At 42.8% G+C, this 18,647-nt stretch overlaps 2 protein-coding genes across 2 annotated transcripts in view; both read left to right on the top strand.

Moving 5' to 3' along the window:
• LOC311328820 (mitochondrial adenyl nucleotide antiporter SLC25A24-like) overlaps positions 1–18,647 on the top strand; it is a gene marked incomplete at both ends in the record, with an annotated part of 358,532 nt that overhangs the window by 298,832 nt on the left and 41,053 nt on the right. The gene's annotated exons all lie outside the window — the stretch shown is intronic.
• Positions 1–18,647, top strand: part of LOC311328831 (B-cell linker protein-like) — a gene marked incomplete at its 5' end in the record, with an annotated part of 36,162 nt that overhangs the window by 12,452 nt on the left and 5,063 nt on the right. Inside the window, one exon of the mRNA XM_084462736.1 lies at positions 18,268–18,323. Coding sequence (XP_084318862.1) covers positions 18,268–18,323 — 56 coding nt within the window. The remainder of the gene's footprint in view (positions 1–18,267; positions 18,324–18,647) is intronic.

Here is an 18,647-nt window from a genome sequence, read left to right as displayed (position 1 = left end):
CCAAGAATTTCATATAACTTTTACCTCTAAGCATATTATAAAGAAAGAATATGCAGTGTTCACCGCAACAGGTGGAATCATATCCCTGTATTTGTTGACTGGAATATTGAATATCGTCACAGGTCATTTTGAGAAATCTATAAATACTGTCTGGAAACATTCTATAGTCGGGCCTATTTCCATAACTATCGAAAAAACTACCAGTCATGTCAGACGATAGATACAGAGCAATCCAATGCTCCCCGGGGAGGTGTGATGGGTGTGTGTTTACGATGGCTGTTGCTGGGAGATTAGTGACACGCCTCCGAGGAAGCTGGTCACTAGCCAACACTCCGAGAAAATGGTTTTTTGTGGATATTTTATCCATAATATTTGTCAACTGTATAGTATTCATTTTTATTTTTTTTTCAATAACAGTCCATAAGAACCTGTCGCCTATTAGATACTTCCAACACACAGTCAAACACTGCATATACGATTAATGTAATGGTCCTGGGGAGTGGTTGACTAAACCTGACCTCCATGCGTAAGCTACCTGATTTGGCCAATGACAGATGACCTCCACACTCATCGTCCGGCGCGAGATTGAACGCATACAATGTATAGCCAGCCATAAAATCTTCCCTACTTATGGGCAAGCTACGATTCATTAAGTGTCGCCCTGTAGCAGTGATGAGTTGATAATAATCACGCGCAATACAACCGGCTTCGAAATTAGGCTGTAGCGGTTTGGTAGGGTATTGCTGGCCGTCGAGATAAACGGCTATGAATTCTAGATGATTATGTTTAAAATTAAAAGGGTTTTTATGATAAACACCCATAAATGCATCATTATCAACGAAACCCACTACTAATGATTTAGGCATGGTACCCAGAAAAAGGTTTTCTTGATTAGATATGCGTGACTGGGCCGGTAGCGAAATAGTTTTCACTACCACCCGGTCCAATGCATATCGAGCGGTCGCATTGAGCAAGGCTTCGGCATGACCAAGCCGTACCGGCGGGGAGACTGTCACCTTTTTCACAAATAACGATGCATACGTTATATTTAGCGTGTAGGGGATGTTGCCGTCCCTCATCAGACAGAATTCATCCTTTGTTCTCATAAGACGTATTTTTATATCAACCCCATTTAACATTAACTTTTCTTGAAAAAATATATCGGCGTGTATAGGGCCAATCAATTCAGTTACATGACTTTGTTGTGTAAATGCCGCCCTCGAGTTGAGACCGGGGTTGTTACCCTGTGTGTCAACTTCGTCCATATGACCCGCTTGATCCTTGTAAAATAAACCCGCGGTGAAATTTGTTTCCAATACTTGCTGATCATAATTCAATAGACATTCGATAATACTTCTATACGGATAGGTGGACGAGCTTTGCGACACTAGGCGGTCTCCTAACGTCACATCAACTTGTGAAAAAATACTGGCTATCGGATAGTTAACCAGGGCTACATTTGCGCCGGCCGGTAGTGGTTGGCCGTCGGGTAAAGTGATTCTAACCCTTAAAAATAGTAATGTGTTATTCAAATCTATGTACTCTTCTCCACTCGAAGGGATGAAGAATTCTAGAGGTGCCGTTCCGGAAAGGGCAGAGACAGGCTGGATCTCAACATATTGTGATTTCTCCACGCTCGTCTGGGTCAATGGGAGTGAAAATAAATCCAGCTCCGTTTTTAAACCTTCGTCGGATAATGGATGTAGTAGCGACATCTTTAATTAGAATATGCCTTTAAAGCCCCTCTTGACGGTGCTATTTTTACGCTGTTTACGTCTAGCGGGTCGTGCTGATAATGAACGCTTGGCCGCGCCGCGTTTACTTTTCTTGGTGACGGTCTTAGCTCGACCCCCGGGTGGCCGCTTCACACCCCTGCGTGTCATTACCATCAATCCTGACCCATCCTGATTCGAGCCTAAATTGTTAGACATAACGCGGCTCACCACATCACTGACTAAACCTTTTGCGGCCGTCTTTAAATGCGGTTTGGCTAGCGCTATACCCGATCTGAAAAACGGTGCTACCATGCGATACAGGCCCCTAAAGAGACCACCAAATCCTCGTCCGTACTGCGTAAATGAACCTGCGTAACCCGGTAGATGCCCACCACCGGCCTGACTTTTATAATAAGAGACATACCGACGGCTGTCATTGTATGCCATCTTTACACCTTAGATATGCAACTTCTGAGGAACGGGGCGGAAGTGTAACTTGACTACCACTTTACCATGGGTAAATAAAACTGTTTGATCCTGATCGTTTTTAATATCGATACATATATCTGTGATTACATGTCTTGCAAGCGAAACGTAGTGTGCCTTGTCATAACACACTGTGACTGATTCCTGATGCTCACCCGATATATGTACACATCTCAACAGAGGCACATAATGATCCCCCACTAATTGATATCGTATAAAATCACAGTAAATAAATAATGTGTAAAACGCTCCATAAAGATCCGCGGGGTATTTTGCATAATGTCTCACTTGCCCCGTATTCAGATCTGAAATAAATGACTTGCTCCCCACAGCTTTTATCAAGCCACGACCCTCAACTAACTCCAATCCCAAAATGGATGATAATTTCACATTGAACTTTAGAGCCATAGTATCAGCACACTGCATATAAACTTTATTTCGGACGGCATCATAAGATAACCTAGCCCGTAACCCCTCTAAAAAGATGTTGATAGCAGCGATTATGCCATCGATGCTTGTGTAGAAACCGTGAGGCACCCTCTGTGTAACAATGATCTCCGGGTCATTAAAACAAATATCAAATACACAGTCTTTTTCAGCTATAGTCTCCCATGTACGGGGGTAATTAATTTCGATGAGAGCTACTTCCCACCTACCCGGTAAGTCTAATACCGTGCGTAAATTAGTCCTGTATTTTCCAATTTCATTATCCGGATAAACAGATGCCGAAGAGTTGGAGGGGAGTGTAACGTAAAATCCTCCTGAATCACTCATTTTTGACACTATATTCATTCATGAATGAATGAATGAATGAACGTAGGATATGGGACTCTGCGTTTCTTATGCGTCCACCACTTCATGCTCCGGAATCCAACTGTTGAACTTTTCAGGCCATCCTAACCATTTCACTAGAACCATACGCTTCTTGCCAGTTTTCTTTCTTGATATGATTTTATCAATCTTAAATCGATATCCTTTATTCAATTTAATCTTTTGTAACTCTTGTTCATAAAAATTACCTTCAACCAGCTCTCCATCATAATCCTTTAACCGGTAGATGGGAGGGGACCGTGGAATTCGTTCAGTTATAGTGAAATATTCATGGGTGTAGGTTTGTTCATATCCCTTATCAAATATACCACGGTTTCTTGAAACCCTTACAATATCACCCACCTCATGCCTGAATCTTACAGATTGTTTTTTATTACCGTCTATACCGTATAAATTGTTAAACACCACACGCTCATTGGCAAGACAAACCTCTGACGGCCTCATCTTAATAGCCGTATGTAACGAATTATTATAGGAGCTGACCAAATCCTCCAAGACATCAATGTATCGTTTAGAATTAACCGCAGTCAAATACCTCCACATACGGCCTTTAATAGTACGATTGAATCGCTCCACTACAGATGCCTTTACCTCACTATTTGTTGAAAAATGGTTTATTTTATATTTCCCCATTAGTTTTTTAAACGTAGTATTGTAGAATTCGGTTCCATGGTCGGTCTGTAGTTTACAAGGTATTCTACCGCTGGACATTACATCCTCAAACGCCTTGGTGACATCACTGGCGTTTTTAGTTTTAATACATACACACCAGGCAAATTTGCTAAATACATCTATACATGTCAACATATATTTAAAGTCGTCATTATATTCGGCATACATTGACATATCGACCAAGTCTGCTTGAAATTGCTGATTTAGACCAAAGACCATGACTCTGCTACGTGGATAGTTAATCCGCTTTGCTTTATGCAATGTGTAAGTATCTTCACCGGAGAGCCAATTAGTCACAGAATTGTTCACCACTTTCCCCTCGAGTGCTCGTTTGAGGCGTTGTTGGCCCCCGAAACACCCCTCACTAGTGGGATCATAATATAAGCGTTTCATACGTGACTCCATGGTATGATTTGTTTTGAAATAATGAGAGGTTGTTACTGATGCAATGATTTTTATTTAGAATATAATCAAGAATAGTTATACATTTCACACATACGCTCAATACATTTTGTCATATTTTACATCTTATCGAGCAGTTTTAAAAATTGAATACATTTATCAACGTTTTTTCTTATCAGAAATTCGGCTAAAACAGTAGCCACAATAGACACATTAACGGTCTCATTTTTTAACATTTTCATTATACAAAAATCAGTCACAAACGTACAAATAACAATGAAAGTACCCATATTTAAACAACCCCATGTAGGCTGAGACATGCAATTTAAAACCAATGACACGGTCATGTGACAAGGGGCATGCGCACCGGAGCACATCTCCAGCAGACACGTCCAATCGCTGGCTACCTCCCTCCCACGCTTCATGAGTTTCTTAAAGTTGCATAGACGCCCGGATGTCCTAACGCTCGCATCTTGATTAGTTGTAGAATCACCGCCCGCTACATGATTATTATGTATTTGAGCAATTTCATCTACAATCACAGAATACAATAATGAGGTCAAATGCCCCTTGAGAACGACCTCATCGATGACACGAGGCTCTTCCACCACGATTGATGTGAATCGGTTGCCCATCTTCTCATTGATGATGATGATACGACGATGATATTGTTTATGAAGAAATAATGCCGCGCCACCGCATAAAAGTGTTCTCTACAGCGTCTTTGACATCTTTATCCATCAACGTGTTCCGGATCTCTCTCAACTTGGTGCAGATTTGTTTTTCAGCTTGCAGTTCGTATATCACTGTTTCAATACATCCAATAATTTTCTGTTGCGATGGATAAAGACCCTTTTTTGCTAGCACATCAGACAAAATCTGTGGTAGCGCTGGAACCACTATTTCAAGTAATATATCAACTGCATTTGTTTCAAGGAAATGAGCAGGGGGGTCAAATAGACACGGATGCTGCATTTGGCTAGGATGCTGTATTTTACAGCCGTAACATGTCAGCTTTAACCTATCACTAATTACGTCCTCAAGTATCATACATGTCGACACCTTTACAATATGCACTCCTAATGTAGTGAGAGGTTTACCCAATATTAAATAGGGATGGCTGGTTAATTGGTTATCAGCATAATTCATGGGTGGAATAACATCGTATCCGGCTTCTGCTTCATATTGTGAGCCCCCGTAGGCATCAACCCAACTAGCCACCCAACCGTCATCTGAATCATAGTCTTTAGCCGACTCATTGTCTTTAACAGACGTTTTACCCCCATTAACACTAGCCATGTCATAGTTCTGTGTGCTTGTGCTGGCAACTGCCCCGTCACGGGTCAAGAGAGGTTTTATACCGTAGGAGTTGGAGGGCGACGTGGGAGGGGCTTTACTTGACCGTTTCATCATTTAGTCTTTGATGGGATGCTGAAAGGCCTAGGGGAATGAATGATTTAAGAAAGTCTCTCATTGACACACACACACACATACCCCGTCACACACACACACACACACACACACACACATTCATCTATCAACCGTAAAATTAAAAATTAAAAATTCATAGAAGACATTAAAAAAAAGAAACCCATATCAAGTCATATCTGCCATATCAAGTCTTTTAGAATCAACCACTATGTCTGGTTGAAGTATTCAAGATTGTTTATGAATAAAGTACGTTTAATACCATTAAAATCCTCCAAGACATTCCTCCAACGAAAAATGTCATCTATTCTATCAAAAATATCGTACATTATGTGCACATCGCTTAAAGGAAAAACGAAAAGAGCATCAGAGTCTGCGATTACATTCGATAAATCATTAGGGTTTGCAATAATGGTATTTCTATAATTTCCACCGCATACATACACATAAGTGCCTGTTTTTTTAGAATCCCTGTCGGCAAAAACAAAATATTGTTTTTCACCACATTTAACGAGCTTATTGTATAAAACCTCGTTTTCAGGTATTTCCAATTGACGCAGATTTGATAAAACGGCCCCTTTAAACGACCACCAAGACTCTCTGTCAAAAACCACCCCGTTTTTATCTAGTTCTGCCGCTACATTAGTAGTTGAAATCGTGACAGTTGATTCCTCTTTATCATAGACATACCCCGCCAGTCTAAAATCGCTGAGCATCCAGCTGAACTCTCTGTCAATGTCATAATCATACAGATTACGGAGCAAACTACCAGGCCGTCTCGTTAATGCCAAATCTCACGGCACCACTTTTTTGGGCGCACGGCATAAAGTCGGGCTATGATCGACTATAGGAATTCTGATACGCGGGTGGTGGTCCGGCGTGTGACACGGAGGAGAACTCGCCATCGTCTGGGTTGAGGTCGTGAGAGAGAGAATGCAGAGCGGTGGCTAGTACCGTGATGGTCTCTCGGTTATGAACAGCCTCGGCTGTAATGAGCTTATCCTTATATAACACAGCGCTAAGAATCTCCCCGTTTAACGACCCATAATCACTCAGTAGAAACACACTCACACACACGCACACACAGTGAAAAAAACACACTAAAACCAGACACCACGCCTCCAGCCCCTCCATCCTTACCGTTTTATAATTGTGTATTTAAAACCATAAACACTGAGAAAAAATCCTATCTCTAGTGACCGTACTACCACCAGCGCCGGTGCAGGACAATATTCTAATGCAGTCTGGCCTTAGCCCCATCCCTAACCATCTCACCCCAACCACGCACACACACACACACACACAAACATTCAAACACACACACCCCAGTCACACCTCACAACCAATCCCCATTCTATTATCAAAGGACATCAAACTCATTAGAGCACACCAGCCTCACAAACTCTCAGCCACGCACACACCTCAGACACACAGAACAGCAGCACACACACACACACAGGACTTGTCTGGGTGGGGGGGGATAGACAGGGGGGGACGAGTCGCGCCTCACAAACCCAGCCACGCACATACCGTCACACACAGATCACCATCCACGCACACACCTCAGACACACAGAACAGCAGCACACACACACACACACACACAGGGCTTGTCTGGGTGGGGGGGGTCAGCACCGGGGGATAGACAGGGGGGGACGAGTCGCGCCTCACAAACCCAGCCACGCACATACCGTCACACACAGATCACCATCCACGCACACACCTCAGACACACAGAACAGCAGCACACACACACCCCCAAATAACCGTCTCTGGGGCTTGTCTGGGTGGGGGGTCAGCACCGGGGGATAGACAGGGGGGGCACGAGTCGCGCCTCACAAACCCAGCCACGCACATACCGTCACACACAGATCACCATCCACGCACACACCTCAGACACACAGAACAGCAGCACACACACACACACACACACACACAGGGCTTGTCTGGGTGGGGGGGTCAGCACCGGGGGATAGACAGGGGGGGGCACGAGTCGCGCCTCACAAACCCAGCCACGCACATACAATCTGTTATCTAAAGGACATCAAGCTCATTAGAGCACACCTCACAATCATATCAAACACCCACACACACCTCAGCCACACAAACCGACAGCCACGCACACACAATCTGTTATCTAAATAAGGACATCAAGCTCATTAGAGCACACCAGCCTCACAAACTCTCAGCCACGCACATACCGTCACACACAGATCACCATCCACGCACACACCTCAGACACACAGAACAGCAGCACACACACACACACACACACACACACAAAACCACCCCCCTCCTATTGTGACACACAAACCCCGGACCAGGTGCATGTCATAAAATACGTTTAATCTCATTTGCATATCTAATTAGGGGTCATAAATGCTCATTAATATTCAAAGTGCCCTCTATATTAGTAGTAGCTTGCATATTGCAGCGCTCCATCATACTGTAGCTACGGCCATGGGCTAAGTTGTAAATGAGGCCCTATCGTCCAAAATTCCACACTATCCCTTTATTTATGAAGAAGTCTCTGTTTCTCATTTTGCCTTTTCATTTTCTGCTCCTGAGATGAGCCCACATACTACAGTGTATACCTACTTCCTATCGCGGGAGCTTGAGTTGCTGTGTGAAGTGAGACGGTCAGTCTGTCACTTCCTGGACTTCAGGCACAGTGATGAACCTGCCGACCAGGGAGCAGTGCGGGGGCTGGAGTGCAGCTGAGGTGGCCAGCTTCCTGAGCCAGGTGAGCGGGCAGAAGGACCATCCATGGCACCCCCCTCCCCATGGAGTTCAAAATTGCCCACAATGACAATACTCTGGTAGGTGTCAGATAGAGTTTAGATTGATGCAAAATATCTTGTTTTTTTAGAACCAGATGCAGGAATGTGCTTTGACTGTCAAAAGACTGAAGATAAATGGACATAGACTATTGGTAAGTTGTTTTATTTCACGCTTTCTTTGAGAAAAATGTTACTTAAAATGTCCTCAACAAAAAATAATTTAACTGCAGCCAAAACCACATCATTAAACAACAGGCATATAATTACATTTGGCTTTTGGCAATGTTCTGTTTGTTATTCTAATGCTGTTATTACTCTATCAGAACAGCCTAAAGATAATTCCCTTGCATCCCTCACCATAATTATTGTCTTGGGGTAAAATAATTATCTCCTGATGTTTTTGGTCAGTCCTGCTGAAAACAATTAAAGGATAAGGACACTGAATTTCATGTTTAGCCCTATTCCTGGCTTCCCTGGCATGTATCTGACTAGTACAGGTTCAAATATGTCTGTTTTGTGCAGTACAGAGTTCTGTGTCAATAACGTCGGCATGCGCACCCTGGCTCGTTGCTAGCTAAGGGCACACTCGAAAAACTCGAAAAAGTATGATATAAGTGGATTTCAAGTTCACTTTCAATACAGATTTCCCATCATTAAAAGTAATGTAAATTGGACTTGGTATTACAGCAACAAAACACTCCCTAATTGACAACATCTGGGCTAGTTTACAGGAAGTGAATCATCTTTAGTCCAAAAATCCCCCAGTAACCCTGAGTTACTTCACAGACTTACTCTGCGTGGGACTGCACTTACTGTAGTATATGTGGAAGTGTCTTTAGCTATTCTGACTTCTCCTTTGAGCATCACTGTGCTATGTTATAAGTTAGTATGAGATATTCAACAGAACCAGTCGATGCATGCTTCCACCTGGGATGATCTGCTGCAGTTTATAGATTGTAACAAAAGTTCTGCAATATTCAAAATAAAAATCAAGCAATGTACATGCAGAGCAATCATTCTCAGTATGTGGGTGGGGCTCGCAGAAAAGGTCAAGTTCTGATCACTATTTTTTTGAAAAGTTCTGAATACTATACTATTTTTCAGAGGCCCTGCACAGCTCTAATTGCACGGTGTGGTATTGCAGCATACAGTACCTAATGAGCAGGAAGGGGTTTTAATATGCCAAACACCAACTCTCAATTCACCACCTTCTCCAAGCCAAGTTCACTTCTCAAAATAGGATCAATGTGGATTTCGAGCCAAATCAATCATAGTGATTAATGTTTCAAAGGATCCGCCTTTGATGTTGGAGTTACCAGACCATATCTGAAACACGCAAGAACACGTGTATCGATCCATCTTGATCCATACTGTAACTATTGATCCAGACAGGGGATCCGCTTAGGTCACGTTAAATACAAGCACAGGCGCCCTCATTACAAACAAGAATGTTTAATCATATTTCTTACATTTTATAGTTCTCTTGAGTCCACACTCTGCATACATAAACACACACATGAACTTCCTTTAGAGCGAAGGAATGAAACTCACAGCAGGTTTCAGCAGACGTTTCCCTGAACACTAGCGCAGTATCAGTTCCCCCCACCACACCCAGTGGTACTACCAGTACTAAGCCGGCTTAGAGCCAGATCAGGGTGGTTCTTTACCTCTGACAGTACAATCTGAAATGGGGACTCATGGGGAGTGGATCTGGTGTTAGAGCCGTTGAACACAGTTTGTGATGTGTATCTGTGTGTGTGTGTGTGTGTGTGTGTGTGTGTGTGTGTGTGTGTGTGTGTGTGTGTGTGTGCGTGCGTGTGTGTGTGTGAAAGAGTTACACTGGGTCACACTGAGGATACCTGCGCTAGCTGAGGTTCAGGGCTCCATGTCAGCCTGTGTGGGTGTGAAGTATGTGTATGTATGTATGTATGTATGTGTGTATGTCATCATCATCATCATCATCTTCATCCGCTTATCCAGGGTCGGGTCGCGGAGGCAGCAGCTCCAGCAGCAGTGTGTATGTGTGTGATGTATTTATAAAGCACATTTAAAAACCACTCACCTTAACCAAAGCGCTGCACAAATGACAGCAGGTATTAACGTCACAAAAGAAAAAGATGAAAAACAAAAACACCCAAAAGCATAAACACGCAGCGCATAGGTACAAATTAACATCATTGGCATATAGCGGATATCACACCAGATCAGGAGGATCCAAACACTAACGAATGAAGGTGTGTTTTGAGCCTGGATGTGAACCTGGGTGTTGCTGAGAGCTGCATATTCATGAGGCATTTATAGATCAAAGCATAAGGTTAATTGTTTCCATGTATAAGTGGGAACAGGTCTTTTCTAATATTATCCAAGCAGAGGCCTTTATTTGTAGTGGAGATGTACAGGGAAGACTTACTGTACGGTACTGTAGTGTGAGTAAAGGCTACAATAATGTGGTTAATGACTGTGGCTCTGAGGTCTTCTGACTATCTTATGCACTGTGTTGGTTTTAGAAGGCAAAATGGTGAGTCCATAGGGTCGCAGTGTGGATTCAGATTTGGATTTCAGAAAAATATCTTCAAAGCTTGGTTAGAATTGAAGCTTTGAGGTTCTGTAGAGCAAAGCTCAGGTTTGTTCTGGAACCACTGATCTTGGCTTTTTTGTCTCATTCAAACAGCAGGAGAAACTGCCCATAAATAATTCAGTGTGTGAGGCAGCACATGAGGAGGCACTCAGGAAAAATATTTGATATTTTATTCAGTGTCAAAAGGCTAAGTCATATTCTAGGCAGATACTTTGTTCCCCTCCTGTATGGGAATGAGATGAACCAGTATGAACTGTACAGGGGCTCCCTTCTTTGTGAAGAGGAGGGCGCCATTCATAGCTATAGTAGTAATCTGATTTGTCAACAATTCAGTAAAAAACACTGGTTACAAAAATACATTATGCTTATTCAAATAACATTAACCTCTTTCTGTAAAGTGCAGTTTTCCAGTTAAGCAATCATTACTGCATAACTATAATCTATGTATAAACTGTCTCATGAAGTAAATACAGGAGTTGATTTTAAATGTTTCCTGCAAAACGACTTGTTCCACATACCAATGCACTACTCATAGTGTGTCTAGTAAATTCTTCCGTTTTTCGCTCTCTTTCACAATTTGTAACAACCAGCACCTGGACCAACTTCTCTTTCTAGTTCTACAATGGCTATACAGCTGGTTTTAATTTTAGCACTAACCAGATGGTTTAGTCATTTTATAAGCTCCTAAACCTGCATTGTTTACTTCACCGCCTGGGTGTTACAATACAATTCCTGCAAGAAACTGTGAGTAACGTCTTCAGACTTGAGTCATCATTACCTACCACCGACCATATTTTATGGTAGTCATCCCCACCCAACACCTACCCCCATGCTTCAGAAAACATAGGTCACCATTTTCGTGCGTGGCTGGCCAGCCGCGCAGCTAGAATAGCAATTGCCCAGTAGTCGTTAGTGCCTTTGTGCCGTTGTTGACCTGTAGTTCTATGTTGCTACCACAAGAGGCAGTGGTCCCAGAACCTGCAGTTCTATGTTGCTACCACAAGAGCATGTACCGTTTTCGGCCACAGGAGGGCAGCAACAGGCTTAGATAGACAGTGTTCCTTGTTCAGTGGGCAGTAATAGGCTTAGATCAGGGGTGTCAAACTCATTTTGGTTCAGGGGCCACATACAGCCCAATCTGATCTCAAGTGGGCCGGGACAGTAAAATAATAGCAAAATAACCTATAAATAACGTCAACTCCAAATCTTTACCTTTGTTTTTCAATACAGGTATTTCAATATTATGCCTTAATTTATCATTTAGCCTACATATGTGCATTATAACTCACAGATCACAGTGGATCTACAAAGGCACAAAACATTTATTCACAGATAGGCCTATATCGAAAAAATGGCATTTCACTTTGTTTAAAACAACTTGTTTATTTTAATGTACAGTAGATACATTTTCACATCTGACCACCTGAACTGACTCACCACACTATGCAAAACTAAAGTGGGAGCTATGAAGAACGTTATCACCCTGCCTTGTAAATGTATTAAATTTGTAAATTTCAAAAACCCATAAAAGTGATAGCAGTGCATGAGCAAACTATTTTGTGCTGAAGCTGCTGACTGATTTTATACTGCACAATGTTCATGGTCTTTAAATATTACATTACCACAGTAAATTTTATTTTTCACAGAACTGTATTCTTAAGAGTGCAAAACGTCTCTTAAAGAGCATTACAGGAATTAGACTTGACCTACTCGCTGTTTAACTCCCTCCCCTCTCTTTCTCTCACTGCGGCCTACCGGCTGCTCCTGAAACTTGGCATCTTTTAGCCTTCACGATTGCATCAATATCAGGTGTCAAATCCTGAGTAGCAGCCAATTTCATAATGTCATTTAAGTGCTTGTGTGTTAGCCTTGAGCGCAGCTTTGTTTTATTGATGTTCATTACAGAGAAAACCTGTTCACAAAGATAGGTAGTCCCAAACATGCATAAAACCTTTGCAGCCAGGGCTGTTAATTTGGGGCACCCTGGCAAGAGATACTGATAAAATGTGTCCAAGCCCACCGAGGCAAATTTGTCCTTCATACCTGAATCACACTGCAAGTCAATTATTTCGAGTTGGATGTCAGCGGGCAAATCAGAAGCCTTGACTGTGAATGGCGAGCGAAAAACTGCAAATTCTGTCTCAAGTTCACCGAAGACCTGAAACCGTCGCTCAAACTCCCGCAGCAATCCTGTAATCTTGTCTTTGTATTGATCCATGTCAGCATTAAGTCCGGTTGCACGCACATCTCTTAGACAAGGGAAATGAGCGGTGTCACCGCTAGATAGTTGTGTCTCCCAGAGTGACAGTTTCAACTTGAATGCGCGTATGCTGTCATAATACTGAGTGACAACTTTTTTGCGGCCCTGCAACATTTTGTTAAGATTATTCAGGTGCTCTGTAATATCCACCATAAAGGCAAGATCCTGCACCCATTCTGGGCATTTAAGTTCCTTCACTGGTTTGCCTTTTTTCTCCATGAACTGTCCAATTTCCTCTCGTAGCTCAAAGAAACGCTTCAGCACGGCACCTCGGCTTAACCACCGTACTTCAGTGTGGTATGGCAAGCCATGCGTAATGTCTTTATCACTGAGAAGACTGTCAAACTGACGGTGATTCAGACCTCTTGCTCGGATGAAATTAACAGTCCGGACAACCACCTCCATGACATGATCCATTTTTAATGATTTGCAACACAATGCTTCCTGGTGCAAAATACAGTGAAATGTCCAAAAATCTTGTCCTCCATTTGCGGCCTGTACTTTCTCTCTGAATTTTGTCACAACGCCTGCTTTTCTCCCGATCATTGATGGCGCACCATCTGTAGCCAAGCTGACGGCATGGGACCAGTCCACTCCGACCCTGTCCAGCGCTCCAACGAGAGAGATGATAATGTCATCCGCTGTTGTAGTATCCGTCATAGGTACCAACCCAAGGAACTCCTCGGTAACTGTCAAAGTCTCATCAACACCACGAATGAATATGGCCAGTTGAGCAACATCTGTAATATCAGTGCTCTCATCAATTGCAACCGAAAATGCAACAAATGACTTGACTTTGTGATTCATTTGGCTGTCCAAGTCTGCCGAGAGATCTGAAATTCTATCTGCGACAGTGTTCCTCGTTAGGCTAATGTTGGCAAAGGCCTGTCGCTTTTCAGGGCACACGATTTCTGCAGCCTTCAGCATGCATGTTTTCACGAACTCGCCCTCAGAAAATGGCTTGGATCCTAACGCTATCTCGTTAGCAATAAGGTAGCTAGCTTTCACCGCTGCATCACTGACCTCTCGGCTACGGGTAAAAACAGACTGCTGTTTCTTCAGACCCACTAACAATTCATTTATCTTCTCTATTCTCAGTTGTCCTCGCAAATGGTTGTATTTTTCACCATGATGAGTCTCATAGTGGCGTCGAATATTATATTCCTTGAGCACTGAAACTTGCTGATTACACACCAAGCACACAGGTTTCCCTTTCACTTCTGTGAATAAATAAGAATCAGTCCATTTTTCTTGGAAAACTCTGCACTCTGTGTCAACTTTTCTCCTTTTTGACAAAGACATTTTGGTAATGACGGTGCAACCGTGGGTAATTTTGACAACAAGAGCAGATAAGGCAAGATTGCCAGATGATTCTGGGCGCGTTGCTGTCACGTGCTGTTTATTTCCGGATCTCTCGTTATGTCAGTGCGACCTCTCCTGGACAAATTTGGAATATCTGTTCCTTTTTAAAAATTTTGGACGTCGTCTCGTGGGCCGGTTTGAACCATCTGGCGGGCCGGTTTTGGCCCGCGGGCCGTATGTTTGACACCCCTGGCTTAGATAGACTGTTCCTTGTTCAGTTTCAGCAATTCAATGAGTATTTGAGTTAGGCTATTTAGTTTATTTGTGTAAGTATTTCTGTTAATTATACATTATATTTCTTTATTATTTCAGAGACCACACACTCACTGTCGGTTTATGTAAGTGAAGAGAAATAATGTGTATAAAAAGGCGGAGTCTTGCCACCACGCCACGGAACCCACGGCCAATGGGCCTAGGATATAGACAATTAACTACCCGGAATGGAATGGTGGTGGAGCATCCATCGGGGATCCACTGTAGGTCCGCTAGCCTTGTGTTATATTCCGCCGGAGGTCCGCTTACTCGTCCATCGGGGACCCACTGTAGGTCCGCTAGCCTTGTGTTATCTGGGTTTATCTAGAAACAGAAGTTGAACCAATTGCAGCAAAATAGCTAATGTTACCAGAATCATCAGGGTAACTGCGTTAGCCACTGACCGCTACCATTAATGTTATGGAAGCTGCTGCTAGTTGTTGTGAGCTCATGAGCTAACTGGCTATCCCGCTCTTATTGTGATGGATTAGCATTGGAAGCATTTGAACTGATGTGTCCAGGTGACAAGACCTATCTTAATTTATCAGACATAATTTCATGTCATTTCAATTCACAGTTATTTCAGTGGCATGACTAGCTTCCGTCCTACCAGTCCTGAACAGAAACAAGCCAGCCACGCACATAAACCAGGCTGGACCTGGCCTGGTTTCCTTATTCCAAAATTAGCTGTAATATAGAGATTTGTTAATCCCAGGGCACTGCTTCTCCCACTTGCCTCCCACTGCATCTAAATAAAACCAATTTGGTTACTTAACACCCTTGTAAGTTCCTCACTTTGTAACGGGTGGTGGTTCACGAAAATAATTGTCAGCATCTGAAAATCCTCGATTTGAACGTCCACTAGCCCTCGATATGCCCCCTAGCCCTAGAAGCTGAAAGGAATGGGACACACTACCCTACGCGGGAACGCGCAAAATGTAGGGGTAGGGAAAAAGGCTCACACAAATAAAGCTCACATTTTAAATGAGAACATGCTCTAGTGTGAGTAGGCAATCCTATGGAAAATGGAATGGATTCATGAAAATGTCTCAACTCCACCATATATTTAAGCAAAGTGTGTGGTAAACAATGTCACCGGCTAAATGCTACTGCGCAATCGTCTACTCTTCATGGAAACTTGTTGCAACACGTTCTTTTACAGCGCGGTGGTGGTAGTCAAAAATCTGTGAAAAGGAGAAGTAATTGTTTTTTTCAGAGGTGTATCTTCCACCTCCATTATGGGTTTGAGATGATGTAACGGGGTGTGTTTACTCAGTCACGGCATACGGCCAGAGTTCAGGCTATTACAGCGCACATTCTCAGTGGAGTTAGGGCCTCCTCTGTGGGTGTCTTATTCGAACGGCACCTGCCTCGGGGAAATATGGAGAGATTTAACAAACTTGCTGCTCCTGCAACTGAAAAACTTCGGTAAGATCAATAGCCTATTATGAATAGGCTAGTCTATTTATGCAAGATTTATAACCGTATTAAAATAAAAAGGAAAACATAGGCTATTGAAGCCACAATTCTTAAGGTAAAGCTTGCGTCCACAGATGTCACGTTTGTCAGTGTTGCTGGTGCATTGCCTACGACAATTTCCATTAATAACTTTAGGTAGCCTAACTGTTTTTATTAGGTAACTGTTTCATCTGCAGGCTGATACTAAAGCTTATTATTATTTTATTTTCTGAGTATTTTACATATGTGTTGGACTGCCTATTTTCTAATGAAAGTGCTAGTGATGAAGAAAGGCGCCATAACTCGAGGGTGGTACAGACTGTTTCAAACTTTGCTCCTTTAAATAGCCTACATGTAAGCCTAATTATACTGTGTGTGTGTGTGTGTGTGTGTGTGTGCGTGTGTGTGTGTGTGTGTGTGTGTGCCTGCCTGCCTGCCTGCCTGTCTGTTTTTGTCCCTGCATGTAAGTAGCCTATGAGGTGGGTGAAAGAGTAGCCTACATTTTCAGATGAATTCAGAAAACAGCAGATAACTGAATTTGTAGAGAACTGTTAAGTTCGCAGTTTATACAGAACGTAACAACATTAAAAGCTTTGCCAAGGAAATTAGCTCTCTTGGTTTTGCAGTTGGCGAGCTGGGTTTGGAAGCGGAAGGTCATTGGTTCAATCCCCACTTGGGGTGAGTTCTCTACTCCTGCCCCTGTTCACTACAGTACTCTGAGTTATTGTAGGCTTAACCACCCAAAAATTGGTTGATTTTTAAAACGGCCTTTGTACATCCGTCCGTCCATCCGTCACACAAGAGCCTACCAAAGTTCACCACTGTGCAAGCCACAATTCATTTTTCCGATTGCCAGTTGAACATTGAAATCAGTCAATCTGTGCGTTGGCAAGTCAGAGGACCTGAGATCGAACCCAGCACGAGCAAGTGAGGGAAGAAGCGATATACTACTGACGAGCCACGCAGTGAAATCTGTGACAGTGGTGCCATGACCCATGTACACAGTTGGGCTCAGCTTGACCAGCTGGGGTCACGGTGGTGTGTGGAGTGAGTTTAGGGGGTGAATGTAACCTTGTTGAACTCAATCCTCAGTATAAATACTGCCCACCTGTGCCATCAAATCGCTAGCTTTTTGGTGGCAGCTGGCTAAAGCGGTGTTCGTGTAAGGTGGTCATGTGCATTGGCAAGTCAGAGGAACTGAGATCGAACCCAGCATGGGCAAGTGAGGCTGGAAGCAGAACTGACGAGCAACACTGTGTCACCAATACATATTGCTTTGTATACAAAAAAGATATAGTGTCAGTAAAAGTGTAGTCCATTCGACTCAGGGCCCTTCTACATACTTTTCAAATCCACAGTGTAGATCTTGAGGAGCTTTCATGCTTGTCTGGTCCTTGTTCTAAATATTAGGACTATCATAGATGAATGTAGAGGTTAGGTGCATTGTGGGTACAGTTATTATTAGTTCTAGTCATTGTATTGGATAGATTAGAGGGTTCTTGTTCAGGTAGTTTGATAAGGTTGTATAGATTATACTAGTGATGGTGTATGGCTAGGTCATGTAGGCTACTGTGTCCAAACATCAGGCTGTTTCGTATGCCCATCGGTAGCCTGTCTGTCATTTTTCTACCAACTAGGCTACTGTAAATCAAACTTGTGTGTACGCCTCAGCACTACCAGCTGATAGCTCTTAAGATGAAGGCCATTGATGTGGCTGTTTGGAGACATGTCTGCGACAATGACAGCCATTTTCTTATGTGAAAAAAGTGCCTATTGCTTCTCTCTTGTGTGTTGGATTTAGCAGAAGAGAAGTGGATTTGAACCGTTTAGACTTGCTCCCACAGCTTCATTGACAATAAGGGGATTTATGGGTCGGGGGGCAACATGTTTACTGTGCACTTGTATAATGGCATAGTCATACTTGTCTTTCACCTCATCACCTACAGTACATGGCAATCACCAATGCTCAACCAGTCCTCTTGGCTACTGGAGTGTTTCATATCTGTGGATATCTCAAAAAGTGTATCATGCTATTTTTATTTCAGAAGATGGTCCAAGATATCAAGAATAACGATGGCAGTATTCTTGACAAGTTAAGAAGGTCAGTCTGAAAGTATAAAATATCTTATTTTCCCCATGTTTTAGTGTCAGACAGAAACATATAATGTGTTGGTAAATAAGTTATTAAGAGAGTAGCCTGAATGAATTGAGATTCCTTGAGGGAGGCAACATTTATTTGAAGATGTCCTTTGTCTATGCTGTAGGACTAGAGCCTCTTAGTCAGAATCAGAAAAGGACAATGTGCACATGGCCGATGCAAGACACTCTATTGGAGGCACAAGGCCTATTTTCTGCTAATGTTTTGAAATAGAAAGTTACAATTCCTCTTTCTTCCGCTGTTTCGCATAAGCCTTCAAACTGAAAA

This window comes from Borostomias antarcticus (genome assembly GCF_949987555.1).
Source record: "Borostomias antarcticus genome assembly, contig: scaffold_62, whole genome shotgun sequence".
Taxonomy (NCBI): Eukaryota; Metazoa; Chordata; class Actinopteri; order Stomiiformes; family Stomiidae; genus Borostomias; species Borostomias antarcticus.
The sequence above is the reverse complement of the archived record's forward strand: the minus strand, read 5'-3'. Positions and strand labels throughout refer to the sequence as shown.